At 39.5% G+C, this 19,966-nt stretch overlaps 1 protein-coding gene across 1 annotated transcript; it reads right to left on the bottom strand.

Moving 5' to 3' along the window:
* Nucleotides 1-2,367, bottom strand: OR1C1 (olfactory receptor family 1 subfamily C member 1). Its single transcript, XM_002760784.6, has 2 exons — nucleotides 1,995-2,367; nucleotides 1-1,956 (listed from the first exon to the last, which is right to left on the bottom strand). Exons 1-2 carry the CDS (start codon nucleotides 2,357-2,359, stop codon nucleotides 1,377-1,379), a joined length of 945 nt encoding a protein of 314 aa, XP_002760830.5. The 5' UTR covers nucleotides 2,360-2,367; the 3' UTR covers nucleotides 1-1,376.
* Nucleotides 2,368-19,966: the final 17,599 nt, after the last annotated feature.

Here is a 19,966-nt window from a genome sequence, read left to right as displayed (position 1 = left end):
TGCATTTATTTATATTCTGAGAATCTACATTTTTAAACTGTTATTTTAGGTTCAGGCGTACATGTGCAGGTTTGTGCAGGTAAATTGTGTGTCACAGGAGTTTGGTATACAGATGATTTCTTCCCCCATGTAATAAGCATAGTAACTAATAGGTAATATTTTGATCCCATTTGGTATTATAAATTAGGTAGACATGTTAGAAGAGCTAAAATGTCTATGTCAACATTCTTGCTTTTTTGAAGAAACATTTTTTTCCCTGAATGGATTTAAATTTTCTTATGTATGCATGTATTTGTTCTTCCTTGAAAAAAGGGTGTATGTGTGTGTTTAAAAGGTTCTAAAAGTATTGTACATGTGTTCATTCAAGCATTATTTACAGAGGTCTAAGAGCAGACATTTTAATTCTAGAAAAGGACAGGCAGAAATGATCTTAACTCATTCTTAGATGTGAAATTGTAGAAAGGAACTAGAATAGGTTGAATACACAACTAGATTGGATTGGATGGTTAATATCTTACTTGGAGTCTGTTTAATTGAATGACCTAAAATATAATTATTTTTGCATATTGTACATTCATTTTTGTTAGGAAATCAAGATAAAATAAAACGCAAGGGATTGGGCATGAGGCTTTGTTTTGAAGGAAGTTAATGTATTCCCCACATGAAAAACACAACTGAGAACCTGATCTCTTCCTTAAAAATGTTGTATACCCAAAGCACTCCTAGTAGTTGGGGATATCAGCTAAGCTCTGCCCTATAAAGATGCTGGAATATTCTGAGTTCCTCCATGCCTGAGATCAATTAGGGACACACATGACAAAGACATGAGTCAATGAATAAAATCATTGACTGTTTGAAGTGAGGGGGGATTGGAGGAAAGCATACATACTTTAAAGCTTGACTAAATTATTTGAGTGATTTTTAAGATGACATTATTTAAAAAGTGAGGACCTTGATATTCTACCACATTGTGGAATTAACATTCGAGTTTATGTCCCTTTAATTCTAAATGTGAACTCACAAACAAGAAGTTTAGGAAAATGTGTCTTGACTGGTAGCATTTGGGGACTATATCAAGAGATTTTCATCACTAAGGTATGTGTGTACTGGAGTCAGAAACTATTTATCAGCTGTGAATTGTATGCAGACTATTTAACCCTCCCTATGATTCACTTTCTGTATAAAGAATGCTATGTCGTTTTTATATATTTACTCAGAGGATTTAATGTGGTAATTGGTGTAAAGTACTTAACACAATTTCCAGCATAAGGGAGACATTTAATAGCAGTTGTTTTCTCTTATCACCATTATTATGAGCATCTAGTCACATTTTCTTATCACCAGGTTAGTACTATTTAATTCAGTCCCTGAGGTCATTATTGCTGTTGAAAGACTGTACACCTGAAAAGTACTTTCTGAAGTCCTCTCTTCATATCCTTATTCCTTAGGGTGTAGATGAAGGGATTCAGCATCGGGGCCACCACTGAATACATGACGGTCGAGAGAGTGTCACTCTCAGGCGTATGGGAGGATGAGGGGCTAAAGTAGACGGCAATGGCTGTGCCATAAAACAGCACCACTACTGACAGGTGGCAGCCGCAGGTGGAAGCAGCTCTCTGTTTCCCCTGAGTAGAGGTGATCTTCAGAACAGTGGAGAAGATAAGTCCATAAAATACGAGGATACAGACAAGGGGCGTGAGAGCCAATAGACCTCCTACTGCAAAAATGATCATTACGTTGAAGGAGACGGCAGAGCAAGAGAGCTGTAGTAGAGGGTTGAGATCACAGAAGAAATGATGGATGATATTGAAGGCACAGAAGGACAGATGTGCTATTAGGGAAGTATGCAGGAGGGCATGGAGGTAAGTAACAAGCCACAGTCCAGCCACTAGCTGGACACAAAGGCGCAGGTTCATTGTGGCAGTGTAACGTAAGGGGTGGCAAATTGCCACATACCTATCATACGCCATCACACACAGAAGGAGGCCACATACCTATCATACGCCATCACACACAGAAGGAGGCTGTCCATATTCACAAAAGAAACGAAGAAGAAGAGCTGGGTGAGGCAGCCTGCAAAAGAGATAGTCTTGGTGCCAGTCAAGATACTCACTACCATTCGGGGGACAGTAGTCGATGTTAAGCAGATGTCAACGAAGGCCAAGTTACTGAGGAAGAAATACATAGGGGAATGGAGGTGAGAGTCAAAGCCCGTCGTCATGATGATGAACATGTTCCCCAAGGTGGCGAGCAGGTACATGCAGAGAAAGAGCGCAGACAGGAGGTGCTGCTGCTCCGCTGAGCTGGGGAGTCCCAGAAGGACAAATTCCCTGATGACGGTTAGATTTCTTTCTTCCATGTTCCCAACAAATCTAGAAAAAGAAATTATTAAATTGTAAAAGCCAGAAGTGTCAAGTCCCTAATTCGAGAGAGAAAGAGAGAGAGAGAGAGAGAGAGAGAGAGAGAGAGAGAGAGAGAGAGAGCGCATGCAGGTTAGTACAATCCAAACTCTTGCTTGCTTGAACGCTTGCCAGTTACATCTTGTGTTTATGGTATTCTGTCTGCATAGTCACATAGATATGGTGGACATGTCAGTATCAACTTCTTTCAAGATTGATTTCTTCCCCCAAAAGAAAGTGCAGATTATATGAATAATAACAATTTTTATTTGGGTTAATTATTTTGTTTTGTCTATAGTAATCACATAATTCATATCGACTTTATATATAAGATTGTTTTTTTCTTTTGGCGTTTTTTGTTTTTTTTGATGGAGTCTAACCCTGTTGCCCAGGCTGGAGTGCAGTGGTGAGATCTCGGCTCACTGCAACCTCTGCCTCCTGGGTTCAAGCAATTCTCCTGCCTCAGCCTCCCGAGTAGCTGTTACTACAGGTGCACACCACCATGCCAGGTAATTTTTTGCATTTTAGTAGAGATGGGGTTTCACCATGGCCAGGATGGTCTCTATCTCCTGACCTCATGATCTGCCCGCCTCCATCTCCCTAAGTGCTGGGATTATAGGTGTGAGCTATTGTGCCAGACCAGTTGTCATTTTTTAGTAGTCAAGCTATTTACTCTTATCCAGTAGAAATATGTACCTTTAACAAATAATTTTCCTTTCAATCTGATGCTTATACTTGTGATGGAGGATATCCTCATGTTAGCTTTCTTTCCTTGTAATGTATTTGGTCACTGATAACTGCCAGCTTACCTCTGTTCCTTGAATACACTGTTGCTGTTTTGGTCTCTGCTCGTCGTTTGGTGGAGCCTCTGACTTGTGTAGTAAGTCATCGAGAGCCCAGTGCTTGTGGTCTGTGCTTTCAGGACCCTTCCTTATAGCATCTTGGGTGTACCTCGTTATCTAGAAGATACCAGTATCCTCCCATACCTATCAACATTTTTTATAGAATGTCTTGCTTCTTGACATCCCACACTGTACTCTTCAAATTCTCACTTCTGCATCAATCCAGTTTATACCTTCATTTTAATTATAAAAATTATCAAATTACACAGATTGTTTTACAACAAAAAGCACGCAAACATACATCATTTATGTAACCCCTTCAGCAAACGTTTATTGAGCAAATTCTATGATCCAGGTGCTGGGCACAACTTATTTAGGACCAAGGTATTTTTCTGACTGAAGCTAAATTTGTGATATCGTCCGAAACATTCTCTTTGACATCTGAGGCCTTTCTGGTTTTTTCAAACCTATATTATTTCAGTTTGTGTTGTTTTAAGCCATATGCTGTGAAGTAAAGGGCATGGTGTAGAAATGGGAAGGGATTTGAGATTTTTAGTCCAAGTATCATTATTTTCTCACAGTGTTCCAAGAGTTTTTCTAGGACTTCTATGTTACTGATTTTTATGACAAGGATCCTAATGAACATAATTTAAAAAATATTTCTCTATAGAACTTGTGTTATATATATTTATTAGAAAACTTTTTTTATATTTCGAGATTATCCCAAATTGATAATATATGTGTTACTTATTTGTTTAGAATTATTTACTTAAGCATTACTAAATTATTGTATCCCACCAGATGTATTATTATATATTAGTAAAGAAAACATCTCCTTCAAGACATAGTCATACACGCATGCTCAGAACAGGGTTGTAGGATCAATGCCTAATGGAGGCTACTCAAGATGCCTCATTTTCTTTTTTTACCCATCATTCCTGCCATAAAATAATATAATGTAGCACTGCAAAATATACATGTTCTGGTTTTTTTTTTTTTTTTTGAGACGGAGTTTCGCTCTTGTTACCTAGGCTGGAGTGCAATCGCACGATCTCGGCTCACCGCAATTGTCCTGCCTCAGACTCGTGAGTAGCTAGAATTACAGGCATGCGCCACCACGCCCAGCTAATTTTTTTTGGTATTTTTTAGTAGAGACGGAGTTTCACCATGTTGACCAGGATGGTCTCGATCTCTTGACCTCGATCTCTGGACCATCTCTTGATGCTCCACCCTCCTCAGCCTCCCAAAGTGCTGGGATTACAGGCTTGAGCCACCGCACCCGGCCAGTATGTTTGCTTCTATTACAATATTTTGAATTCCAACTTAATCAGAAACGTCTCTAACACTAATGGTTACATTCATCTTCCTCTGGTTGCTGTCAACTTAAATTCCGTGCATCTTCTCTTGCCCAGCTTGAAGCATGTCAGGATAAAAATGTACTGAGAAGAAACTACACACTCTTGTACTTGCATGCCTTTGAGGGAGAAGCACTGTTTCAAAGACAGTTTCCTTCTCCTGTAGGCACTATCAGTTATATTATTTTTATTAATCTCATACTCTGTACAATATTCCTTTCATGACAAGCATAACAATTCCCCTTTTTCTTGGTCTATTTCATTGTAATCAGTGAAATGTTAAGGAAATAATTGTTATTTATTATATTGAATTCTTAGGTTCTAACACATTTAGGCATGCAGTTTTGCATGGAGTTGGTGTGAAAGAGTGCTCATGGAAATAACGTTCTGGAGAAGCCATTTGAATATACAATGCATACATGAATTTCAGAAGGTATTTTTAAATTCTGTATTCTTATTTGCAGCATATCTTCTTAACTTCAAAATGTTCTCAACTAGGATTTGAAAAAGTTAGTCCACCACTGAAATGCTTAACAGCTTCATTAAAAGACTTTCATACATTACAACTCAGAGGATTATACATTAGGTTTGTCTTCACTAAAACCAAGAAAAAAATGTGTGAATACATACCCTTTCCTGAGACCTTTTGCCATATATGATTTTTCTCCATCCTGAATATCCAGTCACAAAAACAGATGGACCTATGCATTGATTCAGATTTCTAGTCAAGAGTGAAAAAGAGAAGAATGAGCTACAGACAAGTGTATTTCTCTCAACAAAGAATAACAGTATGTCGCAAGGGGAATATTTGCTGAGATCGATTTATTTTTATAATACAAAGGGGCAGGGCTTTAACATGGTACAATTTTATCCCTTTAGTTGAGCACCCAAGAGGCTTCATGAAGTTCTGAATTTAGCTTCTAATGACTTTTATTTAGTTTACAAATTACTTTTTCTCTTATTTTGAAGAGAAGACAAACACAGGGTAAAATATTGTTTATAGGAAGAAAGCATGAAAGCTCATGAAGTTTCCAAGATACATTCTTGTTTTCTTTACTGGGTGCTTGGGTGAATGAAAGATACAAAAAGATGGAAGACTGAAGCCACAATTTTACAAACATATCAATGCCATCTCAATAAAACTTAAAGCGTATCGTGTCTTCCCAGTGCTAAAGAGAGATATAGAGATACACTTTTGGAGTAAGACACATTTCAGTTCAAATCTTAATTTGTAAATTAATTAATAGTTGCTTGATCTTGCACAAGGCATTATATTTTGTATACTTTAGTTTTTTCATCTATAAAAATATAAATACTACTAATCTCTTAGTTGCTATAAAAACACTATAATCTGTATATAAAAACCTAGTATTGTTCATAGACCCAGAGGTTATCCTGAAGCCTCTGGTCATCTAATGAATTAATGGCTGAGATAATCAAATATTTGCAAACAAGAATGAAAATCAACAGAGAATCTCTTTGGAAATGAGATTTTTCACTGTACATTAGGTAAAGATTATGTGTGTGGGTGATTGTGGATAGACAGATAGATAGACAAACAGATAGATAGTCTTAAATCATACCATGAGCTACATTGTTACTCCACAGGGCTATATAACTTAGTTCAAAGACTACAGCTAAACCAACCAATATTATTTCAAAACATTTGAAACATATGCCCATTTAGCTGAATCCAAAGATGTATTTATTCTTCTTTATTGAAACTGATATTTTATTAAACACATAGGTTTTGGTTTAATGTAGTTAGGTAAATATAGGAAGCGTCTACAATTACAAACATTCAAATAACCTTAATGTATGCTATACATGTATATAGACATATGTATGTATGTGGACACACACACATATATAATGCAAGGTATACATGGCATATTATATACATATACAATTTGTGTATGTGTGTATAAGTGTACATTTATATTTACAAATACATTTATACTTTTTTTTCTAATATGGGGAAGACCTCTATATTATCAATTGAAAGAAAAGAAAAGAATGGAGATTCATTTACATTGATGTTTAGTGATAATGTATGTTTCAAATTTCATACAATGTGGATAACTTAACAGCTTTTGTAAAATTCTTTTATAACATAAGTGTTAAGTATTAGACTCTTGCAGAAGATCCATGAGCTACCAAAAACACTTTAGATTTAGAAATCTGGAAAGGAGCAAAACAGGGATGATCTGTTAATAATTATCATGTGTGGTGCACTATGAAGTGGCAATGCATCCTCTTAGGTAATACCTAAAACAGCTTTGAGACAATTAATTTTCCTTTTAGAGAGAAAGAAACAACACTTAGAGAAGTTAAGAAGCGTGTAAGAAGTATGTAAGAATGGAGGAACCCTGAATATGGTCTGTGTTTGCATGTTCTGTCTATTTGTACATGATAAATCTTTTAAAAAACACCCATGTAATAGTTGCTTATATTCAAGAAGACAAAATATATTTGTGTCTCTGCAAAACAAAATTTGATTTACCTTAACTCATGCCTATGAAGAGATGGGGTGAATGGTAAACTTCATGTTAACAATATGATATATGCAAACAAAACTCCAGTTTTTGCTCATTTCTATCCAATGTGTGTGTGTGTGTGTGTGTGTGTGTATGTGTGTGTATAATGGGAAAGGTCAGAGGGGGGTTGAAATAGACAATGTTATGTGGGTCTGGTGATAGGGCATCACAATTAAAAACCGTTTATGATTGGGGAACACCTGGAGTAGCCATGATCTGTCCACAGGCACTGCAGTAAGGATGTTGGAATAACACACATATACTATATAAAATTATACCATAATAATAGACAAATTCAGTAAAGTTATGGTATACAAAATCAACTAACAAATATCAGTATTTTATACATAAATAATAACCTAGTTGTCAAAAAAATTAAGAAAAACAATCCCATTTATGATAACATTAAAAAACCTTAGCAAAAAATTAAAGGAGTGAAAGATCTGTACACTGAAAACTATAAAAACTTGATTAAAGAAACTAAAGAAGACACAAGTAAATGGCAAGATATCCATCTTAGATCAGAAAAGGTTCATGGATCAGAATACTATCAAAATGCTCATAACAAAATCAATATGCAGATTTAATGCAATCCTATTAATAACTCAATGCCATTCTTGATAGGAAAAGATAAAATAACCTTATAATCTGTGTAGAACCACAGAGGACCCTGGATACTTCAAACAATTTTGAGGCAAAACATAAAAAAAAAAAAAAAACCTAAGGGGTACATACTTTTGATTTAAAATTATATTACAAAGCTAGGCCGGGCGCGGTGGCTCAAGCCTGTAATCCCAGCACTTTGGGAGGCCGAGGCGGGTGGATCACGAGGTCAACAGATCGAGACCATCCTGGTCAACATGGTGAAACCCCGTCTCTACTAAAAGTACAAAAAATTAGCTGGGCATGGTGGTGCGTGCCTGTAGTCCCAGCTACTCAGGAGGCTGAGGCAGGAGAATTGCCTGAACCCAGGAGGCGGAGGTTGCGGTGAGCCGAGATCGCGCCATTGCACTCCAGCCTGGGTAACAAGAGCGAAACTCCGTCTCGAAAGAAAAAAATATATATTACAAAGCTATAGTAATTAAAACATATGGCATAAAAACAGACACATACACCAGTTGAACAGAGGAGAGATCCCAGGGGGTTAATGCAAGCATATATGGTCAACTAATCTTTGAAAAAGAAGAGCACACAACAGAGGAAAGAATAATCTCTTCGATAAATGGTTCTGGGCCCATATATTTATCACAGCACTGTTAACAAGAGAAAAGACACGGAATTGACCCAGGTATCCATCAACAGTGGTTTGGGGAAAGAAAATTTGGAATGACTACACCATGGAATACTATGTAGCCCACCCCCCCCCCCACACAAAACACAAGAAATCATGTCCTTCACAGCAACATAGATATAGCTGATAACAATAATCCCAAGCAAACTAACACAGAAACAGAGAACAAAATATCATATATTCTGACTTACGACAGGGGAAGAGTGAAGGGTTGATAAAACTACTTATTGGGTACCATACTCACTGTCTTGGTGACAGATTCATTCATACTCCAAACCCCAGCATCACGCAATATACTTTGTAACAAACCTGTATGTATACCTCCTATTTCTAAAACAGAAGTGAAAAAAATATTAAATAAAAACAGTACTGAGACAAGTGGATTTCCCATGTAAAAGAATAAATTAGACCCTTACACCATACACAAGTCAACTGAAAATGGTTAAAAGTCCTAGATGTAAGACTTAAACTATAATCACAAGAAAATACTATAGGGAAAAAGTTCCTGGACTTTGGCCTTGGCAATGATTTTTTTTTTTTTGGATATCACACCCACAGCTCAGGCCAAAAAGGAAAAATAAATACATGGGACTACATCATCAAATGAAATAGTTTTTCACAGCACAGAAAACAATCAACAAAATGGACTCATAGCCTATGGACTGGCAAAACAAATGTAAGCCATGTATTTGATAAGGTGTTAATATCCAAAATGTTTACAGAACCCATGACATTCAATAGCAGAAAACAAATAAACCAGTTATAAAGTGGGCAAAGTACTTGAAGAGACACGGAAAAGTATAAAACATGGATTAAAGAAACTGAAGAAGACACAAATAAATGGAAAGATATTTATCTTGGATAAGAAAAGACTCATGGATCAGAAAAAATAATGTCAAAATGCCCGTAACACATAAGACTCCCAGTTTTTCAGTTAATTTGGATATTAACCCCTTATCAAATACATGGCTTACATTTGTTTCCCCAGTCCGTAGGCTGTCAGTTCATTTTGTTGATTGTTTTCTGCGCTGTGCAAAACTTTTTAGTTTGATATGTCTCATTTATTTATTTTTGCTTTTTGGCCTGAGCTGTGGGTGTGATATCTAAAAAAAATCATTGCCAAGCTTTTCCATGCTTTTTAACTGTTTCAAAGAAGACATAAAAATGACCAACAAATATATGTAAAGGTGCTAAACATCATTAATAATCAAGGAAATGCAAATCAAAACTATTATGAGGTGTTATTTCACACCCGATGGGAGGGCTATTAAAATGTCAAGTGATAGTAAATGCTGGCGATGATGTGCACAAAAGGGAGCGTTGCACATTGTCAGTAGGAATATAAATTGCTGGAACCATTATGGAAAAGAGTAGGGAGGTTTTTTTTTAATATACATGCTGTAAGTTCTGGGGTACATGTGCAGATCATCTAGGATTGTTACATAGGTATACACATGCCATGGTGGTTTGGAGCATTTATTCCCCCCATCACCTACATTAGGTAATTCTCCTAATGTTATCCCTCCCCATTTACCCCACCCTCTGCTTTCCCTCCCTTAGCTCTTCTATCCCCCAACAGGCCCCAGTGTGTGATATTTCCCTCTCTGTGCCCTTGTGTTCTCATTGTTCAACACTCACTTATGAGTGAGAACATGCGGTGTTTGGTTTTCTGCCCTTGTGTCAGTTTGCTGAGAATGATGGTTTGTATATTCATCCATGTCCCTGCAAAGGACATGAACTCATTCTTTTTTTATGGCTGCACAGTATTCCATGGTGTACATGTGCCACATTTTCTTTATCCAGTCTATCATTGATGGGCATTTGGGTTGGTTCCAGGTCTTTTCTATTGTAAACAATGCCACAATGAGCATACCTGTGCATGTGTCTTTATAATAGAATGATTTATAATCCTTTGGGTATATACCCAGTAATGGGATTGCTGGGTCAAATGGTATTTCTAGTTCTAGATCCTTGAGGAATTGCCACATTGTCTTCCACAATGATTGAACTAATTTACACTCCCACCAACAGTATAAAAGTATTCTTATTTCTCCATATCCTCTCCAGCATCTGTTGTCTCCTGATTTTTTAATGATTGCCATTCTCACCAACAGTATAAAAGCATTCTTCTTCCTCCACATCCTCTCCAGCATCTGTTGTCTCCTGATTTTTTAATGATCGCCATTCTCTCTGGGGTGAGATGGTATCTCAATGTGGTTTTGATTTGCATTTCTCTAATGACCAGTGATGATAAGCATGTTTTTGTATGTTTGATGGCTGCATAAATGTCTTCTTTAGAAAAGTGTCTGTTCATACCCTTCAATTTCTCTAATGACCAGTGATGATAAGCATTTTTCTGTATGTTTGATGGCTGCATAAATGTCCTCTTTAGAAAAGTGTCTGTTCATACCCTTCATTCACTTTTGAATGGGTTTGTTTCATGTAAATCTGCTTTAGTTCTTTGTAGATTCTGAGATGGGTAGATTGCAAGAATTTTTGCCCATTCTGTTGGTTGCCAGTTCACTCTAATGATAGTTTCTTCTGTTGTGCAGAAGCTGTTAAGTTTAATTAGATCCCATTTGTCTATTTTGGCTTTCGTTGCTACTGCTTTTGGTGTTTTAGTTATGAAGTCCTTGCCTATGCCTGTGTCCTGAATGGTATTGCCTAGGTTTTCTTCTATGGTTTGAATGGTGTTAGGTCTTATGTTTAAATCTTTAATCCATCTGGAGTTAATTTTAGTGTAAGGTGTAAGGAAGGGGTCCAGTTTCAGCTTTCTGTACTTGGCTGGCCCAACCATAATTTCAACCATGTTGCTCAATTTTGTTAGAAACAAAAAGGACTAAAACTATGTCTTTTCGATTTATCCTGAATTTTATAATTTGATGAATGAATTACCTTGTTTCTGCTATAACTCTCTTTACAGTAAAACAAGATATGAAGCATGGAAAGAAAAATTGGACATTAACTGAATTTATTCTTGGGGGGATACCAACAACTGGAGTCGTTGGGGGTCTTCTCTTTGTGATATTTTTATCAGCCTATTTGGTGACAGTCCTTGGAAACACCCTTATTATTACTCTGATTCTTGTGGATTACAGGCTGCACTCACCCGTGTATTTCTTCCTCAGCAATCTTTCAGTGAAATGTTAATCATAACCTGTGCTGTTTCTACAATGCTAGCATGCTTCTTGCCAGGAAGAAAGACCATCTCATTTGGTAGATGCTTTGCTCAATCGTATTTCTGTTTTCTTACTGGATACACTGAGTTTATTCTTTTTGCTGCTGTGTCCTATGACTGCTATGTGGCCATTTGCAGTCCTCTTCAGTACTCTGCAATTATGACCAGCTCACTCAGTGCCCGCCTCATCATCCTTTCCTGGGTGGGTGGCTTTCTCCTCATCCTCCCATCTACCATCCTTAAGGCAGGACTGCCATACTGTGGTCCCAACGTGATTGATCACTTTTTCTGTGCCCGCACCCCTCTCCTCCACCTGGTCTGTGCTGACATTCATGCCGTTGAGCTGTTGGACTTCCTCAGCCCGCTGGTCCTGCTCATCATCTCTCTCTCACTCACAGTGGTCTCCTATGTTTACATCATCTCCACCGTTCTGAAGATACCCTCAGGCCAAGGTCAATGCAAAGCTTTTGCTACCTGTACCTCACTTCACGGTGGTCTCCATGGGCTATGGGATCTCCATCTTCGTCTATGTTTACCCACACAGAAGAGCAGCCTGCATGTCAACAAGATCCTCTTTATCCTGTCCAGCGTCATCACCCCCTTCCTGAATCCCTTCATCTTCAGTCTGCAGAATGAAGCCACGACATGCACTGAAAGACGCCTTGGCCAAAGGACAGAGCTTGCTCAAGAGGAGGAAGCTTAAATGACAGAACGTTTCAGAATCATCCCCAAACTTGAGTAATCTCTGCCTTGCAGAGAATGAATTAGGGAACTGAAACTATGAATGTGGAAGGGTGGCTATGTTAAGTCCTATTATTTACATTCATAACACAAAATGTATTTATTTACAAGTTATTTTTAATATGTCTAAATAAATATTATACATAGTAATTGGCAGTGGTGACAGTGATACAGTACTACATTCACTAGTTTATCAATGTGCTGGTGGGAGATCTGTCTTAGAGTGGTTAAAGCAATAGTCAGGATTACAGATGGCCTCTATTGTGTATATTACTTTGTTGAGTTTATATGTTTCAAATTCAGGAAAAAAAAAAACCTTTCAACTCTGTGATTCTATATGAAGTATGCACAAATGTATTAGAATATAATTAGTGTGAAATAAATTTTAAGAAACATTTATCTGGATTTAAAGAATTTTAGATCAACAGATACCTCTTGGTGTGTTTGCTAATTAAAAAAAATCAGTTTCTTACAAATAAACTTTGTAAGAAAATGTTCATTTTAAGTGCTAGATAACAGAGAACATTTATTACCTAAAATATGCCATCACTGTAAGGTAAGCAAAATCTTAACATGGCAGCCATTCTGCCCTTTTTATGGCCCTGACCTATTTATTCGCAATAGGTTTATTTTTGTACTTTTGCAGAAGAAACTTAAGCAAGCTAGAACTGGAAGGTACTTTAATTTTTCATATATATTTGTTTTTCCTTAATGAAGGCTCATTTACTTGAAATGTAAAAACTTTCACTGAATACAAATAGAAAAAGTGATGTCAAAAAAGGAATATAATTAGTCAAAGAATAACTTTTGAGGTATTTAAACCTCAACATTTGCTGATGTTTACACTTAATTAAACTTAAGAGTTTAATTAAACAAGAGTTTCTACACAGCAAAAGAAACAATCATTAGAGTGAAACCCCTATTTTAGTCTCTACTAAAAATACAAAATTAGCCGGGTATGGTGGCACATGCCTGTAATCCCAGCTACTCAGGAGGCTGAGGCAGGAGAATCGCTTGAACCTGGGAGGCAGAGGTTGCAGTGAGCTGAGATCACGCCACTGCACTCCAACCTGGGCAACAAGAGTGAGACTCCGTCTCAAAATAATGATAACAATAATGTTGTTCTTAAATGCAGTTTTGCCCAGAGTAAACTAAATGGCCTTTTGACTTCTTGAGAACTAAAGTTGCCAGAGTAAACTTTAGTTTAGTTGCCAGAGTAAATTAAATGGCCTTTTGACTTCTCGATCACCTGAGGTCAGGAGTTCAAGACCAGCCTGGCCAATATGGTGAAACCCCGTCTCTAATAAAAATACAAAATCAGCCAGACTGGTGGTGGGTGTCTGTGATCCCAGCTACTTGGGAAGCTGAGGCAGAAGAATTGCTTGAACCCAGGAGGCAAAGGTTGCAGTGAGCTGAGACTGTGCCATTGCACTCCAGCCTGGGTGACAGAGCAAGACTCTGTCTCAAACAAACAACGACAAAAAAACAGAAGAAAAATTCAGGGTGAAGTTGCTTGAATGAAAACGAATGAGGTACTTTTAAAAGCCAGAAGCAGGGAGGAAATGTTGACTCAGCAGCTGCTACACTTGAGGGCTGTGCTTTTTTTGGGGGGTGCGGGGGCCATTGTGAATTTGTCAACCCAATAGTCCCATAGACAGTTTTTTTCTTTCTCTCTAAACATGGAATTTGACACTTCTTGTCTTAGAGCTTGAAACTTACTTCTGTTTCATCTGAGTTCCTTCCTCAGGAAAGGACACCCAGGCCTCCAAATCACCCTAGATCATCTCAACCAGATAATGAGATGCCAGTCTAGTCCCTTATTCAACATGATTGCTTCCTTACCTTCTCCATAGTTCCTATTTTCCCACACAGTGTTACATTTCTTCCCTGCTGCTACATAAACCCCTAATTTTAGTCAGACAGGGAGATGGATCTGAAGCTGAGCTCCTATTTCCTCTGCTGCAGCACCTGATGAAGAGCTTCTTGTTTGGCAATAATTGTTGTATCAGTGATTGGCTTTCTGTGTGGTGAGCAGCAGGACCTAGACCGAACTCCTGGTTTGGTAACAAATTGGGCTGCTTTGGGAGCTATGGAGCTGGGAGATTGTGAATCCTTAAAGCTGAAGCAAAGAGTTTGGCCAAGGAGATCTGAGAGCCTCCGTGAAAGGCTCAAAGTAAGGAAGAAAACACTGTAGTCCTGAAGAAATGGTTTCAGGAGCCCAAAGCCATGACGCCAAAGAAGTTACAAAAAGAGCAGGGAGGAATAATGGTCAGAAGACTGCAGATTCCATGTTTTCATGATGTCACAGAGCAGGGAGGAATATGGTCAGATGACTGCAGATTCCATGTTTAATGATGTCACACAGCAGGGAGGAATAATTGTCAGATGCCTGCAGATTCCATGTTTAATGATGTCACAGAGCAGGGAGGAATATGGTCAGATGACTGCAGATTCCATGTTTAATGATGTCACACAGCAGGGAGGAATAATTGTCAGATGCCTGCAGATTCCATGTTTAATGATGTCACAGAGCAGGGAGGAATATGATCAGATGACTGCAGATTCCATGTTTAATGATGTCACGGGGGAGGAACATGGTCAGATGACTGCAGATTCCATGTTTTAATGATGTCACAGCAGGGAGGAATATGGTCAGATGCCTGCAGATTCCATGTTTTAATGATGTCACAGAGCAGGGAGGAATATGGTCAGATGCCTGCAGATTCCATGTTTTAATGATGTCACAGAGCAGGGAGGAATATGGTCAGATGACTGCAGATTCCATGTTTTAATGATGTCACAGCAGGGAGGAATATGGTCAGATGCCTGCAGATTCCATGTTTTAATGATGTCACAGCAGGGAGGAATATAGTCAGATGACTGCAGATTTCATGTTTTAATGATGTCACAGAGCAGGGAGGAATATGGTCAGATGCCTGCAGATTCCATGTTTTAATGATGTCACAGCAGGGAGGAATATGGTCAGATGCCTGCAGATTCCATGTTTTAATGATGTCACAGCAGGGAGGAATATGGTCAGATGCCTGCAGATTCCATGTTTTAATGATGTCACAGAGCAGGGAGGAATATGGTCAGATGCCTGCAGGTTCCATGTTTAATGATTTCACAGCAGGGAGGAATATGGTCAGATGACTGCAGGTTCCACGTTTAATGATGTCACAGTAGGGAGGAATGTGGTCAGATGACTGCAGATTCCATGTTTAATGATGTCACAGAGCAGAGAGGAATATGGTCAGATGACTGCAGGTTCCTTGTTTAATGATGTCACAGAGCAGGGAGGAATATGGTCAGATGCCTGCAGATTCCATGTTTAATGATGTCACAGCAGGGAGGAATATGGTCAGATGACTGCAGATTCCATGTTTAATGATGCCACAGAGCAGAGAGGAATATGTTCAGATGACTGCAGATTCCATGTTTAATGATGTCACAGCAGGGAGGAATATGGTCTTTTGACTGCAGATTCCATGTTTTAATGATGTCACAGCAGGGAGGAATATGGTCAGATGACTGCAGATTCCATGTGTTAATGATGTCACAGAGGAAGGAATATGGTCTTTTGACTGCAGATTCCATGTTTAATGATGTCACAGAGCAGGGAGGAATATGGTCAGATGACTGCAGATTCCATGTTTAATGATGTCACAGCAGGGAGGAATATGGTCAGATGACTGCAGATTCCATGTTTTAATGATGTCACAGCAGGGAGGAATATGGTCAGATGACTGCAGATTCCATGTTTTAATGATGTCACAGAGCAGGGAGGAATATGGTCAGATGCCTGCAGATTCCATGTTTTAATGATGTCACAGCAGGGAGGAATATGGTCAGATGACTGCAGATTCCATGTTTAATGATGTCACAGAGCAGGGAGGAATATGGTCAGATTACTGCAGATTCCATGTTTAATGATGTCACAGCAGGGAGGAATATGGTCTTTTGACTGCAGATTCCATGTTTAATGATATCACAGAGGGAGGAATATGGTCAGATGACTGCAGGTTCCTTGTTTAATGATGTCACAGAGCAGGGAGGAATATGGTCAGATGACTGCAGGTTCCTTGTTTAATGATGTCACAGAGCAGGGAGGAATATGGTCAGATGCCTGCAGATTCCATGTTTAATGATGTCACAGTAGGGAGGAATATGGTCAGATGACTTACCATATCCCTCTGTGATAAAACATGCAGATTCCATGTTTTAATGATGTCGCAGAGCAGGGAGGAATATGGTCAGATGACTGCAGATTCCATGTTTAATGATGTCACAGAGGGAGGAATATGGTCAGATGACTGCAGATTCCATGTTTTAATGATGTCACACAGCAGGGAGGAATATGGTCAGATACCTGCAGATTCCATATTTTAATGATGTCACAGAGCAGGGAGGTATATGGTCAGATGACTGCAGATTTCATATTTAATGATGTGACAGAGCAGGGAGGAATAATGGTTAGATGACTGTAGATTTCATGTTTTAATGATGTCACAGAGCAGGGAGGAATATGGTCAGATGACTGTAGATTCCATTTTTTTTTTGTTTTTGGTTTTTTTGAGTTGGAGTTTCGCTCTTGTTACCCAGGCTGGAGTGCAATGGCGCGATCTCCGCTCACCGCAACCTCTGCCTCCTGGGTTCAGGGAATTCTCCTGCCTCAGCCTCCTGAGTAGCTGGGATTACAGGCACGTGCCACCGTGCCCAGCTAATTTTTTGTATTTTTAGTAGAGACGGGGTTTCACCATGTTGACCAGAATGGTCTCAATCTCTTGACCTTGTGATCCACCCGCCTTGGCCTCCCAAAGTGCTGGGATTACAGGCTTGAGCCACCGCGCCCGGCCAAATTTTACGTTTTAATGATGTCACAGAAGGCAGGACACAATTGGAGAGGAGTATTAGAGAAGGAGGATGGTTAAGGGTGGTATTAGCTAAAAGAACTGCAACTCTGCAACTTTTAAATAAGTCAGAGGATGGATTTATGCGACAAATCAGTGAGGGAGTGGATTAAAATTTGGTCATATTGACAAAAACAAAGAGATGCTTTATTCAACTCAAAAGAATTCTCAGGAGAATATACAAATTTAAGTTAGATTACTCCTATTATACCAGAAACTGCCTGGCGAGGCACTCCACATAGCATTTGTAAATACAATGACATCTACATACAATCCAGTTCACCACTTCAATGCATGGATGTGCTGTAAGGGAAATGTGTTTCTGAGAACAGTGCTACAGATGACATTCTGTCAGCCAGTGTCAGAGACAAAACAGCTTAAGCTCAGCAACTCTAGAACCAGCAGGGGAAGAAGCGAGCTGACCCACTCCATCACACCCTCCTCAAAACTATAGTGAACCTCAACATCAGAAGGCAGTGCCTTTCCTTAGGATCCAAGGCACTAGGAAATCTGAATTGAAGTGAGCCTGGTTATCAATTCGCCCATATATTTGAGCAAATATATTGTTTTGCTGTGTCTCATTATGCCTGAAAAGAGAAAAATGTTCCAGCATCTGCCAGAGTTACATAGAAGCAGAGCGAGATCATATACATAAAATGCAGAAAAACATGGATTTTACTTTTGACATAATCATCTTTTAAATTCCCTCTTTCAGTAGCTTCTATGATAAACTGTGCTAATTCTGTTCATTCACTTATTAACTTGTTTACTATTTGTTGAGTGTCCATATGTGCCAGTTACTCTTCAAGGTCCTGGGGATAAACAGAGCAGTGAACGAAGTTGAAAAAAATCTCCCTACCTAATGCAGCTTACCTTTTGACTCACCATCCTTCCACTGATTTTGCTATTTCATTTCCTTTTCTTCAATTAAATATATTTAATACATGCCCAGGCGAGGTGGCTCACACTTGTAATCCCAGCACTTTGGGAGGCCAAGATGGGCAGACTGCTTGAACCCAGGAGTTTGAGACCAGCCTGGCCAACATGGCAAAACCCCGTCTCTACAAAAAATACAAAAATTAGCTGGGTGTGGTGGCGCATGCCTGTAGTTCCAGATACTTGGGAGGCTGAGGTGAGAGGAGCATTTAAGCCTGAAAGGTAGAGGCTGCAATGAGTCACTCTGTGCAACTGCACTACAGCCTGGACAGCACAGGAAGACCCTGTCTCAATATATAGACATATATACATACAGATATATGCCAGGACCTATACTAAGCATGTATTATCTATTAGCTCATTTAATACTCTGAACGGCCTTCTAAGAGTGACACTAATACCTCTATGTTAAGTGTCAGAAGAAATGTAGCAGCTGGGGGCGGTGGCTGTAATCCCAGCACTTTGCGAGGCTGAGATGGGTGGATCACCTGAGGTCGGGAGTTCGAGACCAGCCTGACCAACATGGAGAAACGCCGTCTCTACTAAAAGTAAAAAAAAATTAGCTGGGCGTGGTGGCACATGCCTATAATCCTGGCTACTCAGGAGGTTAAGGCAGGAGAATCACTTGAACCTGGGAGGTGGAGGTTGCAGTGAGCCAAGAGCTGAGATCATGCACTGCACTCCAGCCTGGGCAACACGAATGAAACACTCTCCAAAAAGGAGAGGAAGAAATGATGCAGCATGGAAATGTGGCACAGCTTGCCTCGATCTTCTTAGCAAGGGACGCAGCCTTCAATTTAGAGCCAGAGTCTATTTTTCTTTGTTAAGCCTTCTGCTCTTGAGCTTTTATCTTTAATGTCACATCTTTGATGTTCTGCTAACACAGATCTGTGTGTGTTCTCCAAGAAACTATTCATTTTAATTATGCACTTGGCCAGGTGCCTGTAATCCTAGCACTTGGGGAGGCCGAGGCGGGTGGATCACCTGAGGTCAGGAGTTCAAGACCAGCCTGGCCAACATAGTGAAACCCTGTCTCTGCTAAAAGTACAACAATTAGCGGGCATTGGTGGTATGCACCTGTAATCCCAGCTACGTGGGAGGCTGAGACAGGAGAATTGCTTGAACCTGGGAGGCAGAAGTTGCAGTGAGCTGAGATTATGCCACTGCATTCCAGCCTGGCAAGAGAGGGAGACTCTGTCTCAAAAAATAAAAAATAAATTATGCACTTAAACTTTAGGCAGAAGGCCTCAAAATCCTTTGCTCTGGCTGCCACCAGAGATCCAGGCCAAGACTTTGTCCTTATAATAAAGACCCATAAACCCACAGGATCCCCAAGAACATGAGTCATCTGGCCGGGCCTCTCACTGCAGCCTTATCTGCTGCCACCAGTCTGGCCCCACCTGCCAGCCTGCCTGGCCTTCTTGTGTCATCTGGGTATGCCTTGCTCCCTCCTGCTGACATTTATCCTGTGCCCTTCATGCCTTCTGGGTGCATGGCCTTGTGGAGTCCCACTTCCGGCTTTCCAGCTTGTGTTCACCTGTCAAAGGTTAGCTCAGAGGCCTCAGGAGTCTGCCCCGGACCCTGCAGCCTAGTTCAGAGTCCTCTGTTCTATTCCTGCAGGACTGGTGAGTGGCCTTCCTTGAAGTTATTAGTTCATCATTGTATGTTTGCATGACTTCATATCCACCTCTTCTAGTTGATCTTAAGGCTCCTTGAGAAATGGAGTCCTACCTCTTTTCCTTAACATGTGTGCTTTCAGTACCTGGAGCAATGTCTG

This window comes from Callithrix jacchus, chromosome 19, assembly GCF_049354715.1.
Source record: "Callithrix jacchus isolate 240 chromosome 19, calJac240_pri, whole genome shotgun sequence".
In the NCBI taxonomy this organism is placed as follows: Eukaryota; Metazoa; Chordata; class Mammalia; order Primates; family Cebidae; genus Callithrix; species Callithrix jacchus.
The sequence above is the reverse complement of the archived record's forward strand: the minus strand, read 5'-3'. Positions and strand labels throughout refer to the sequence as shown.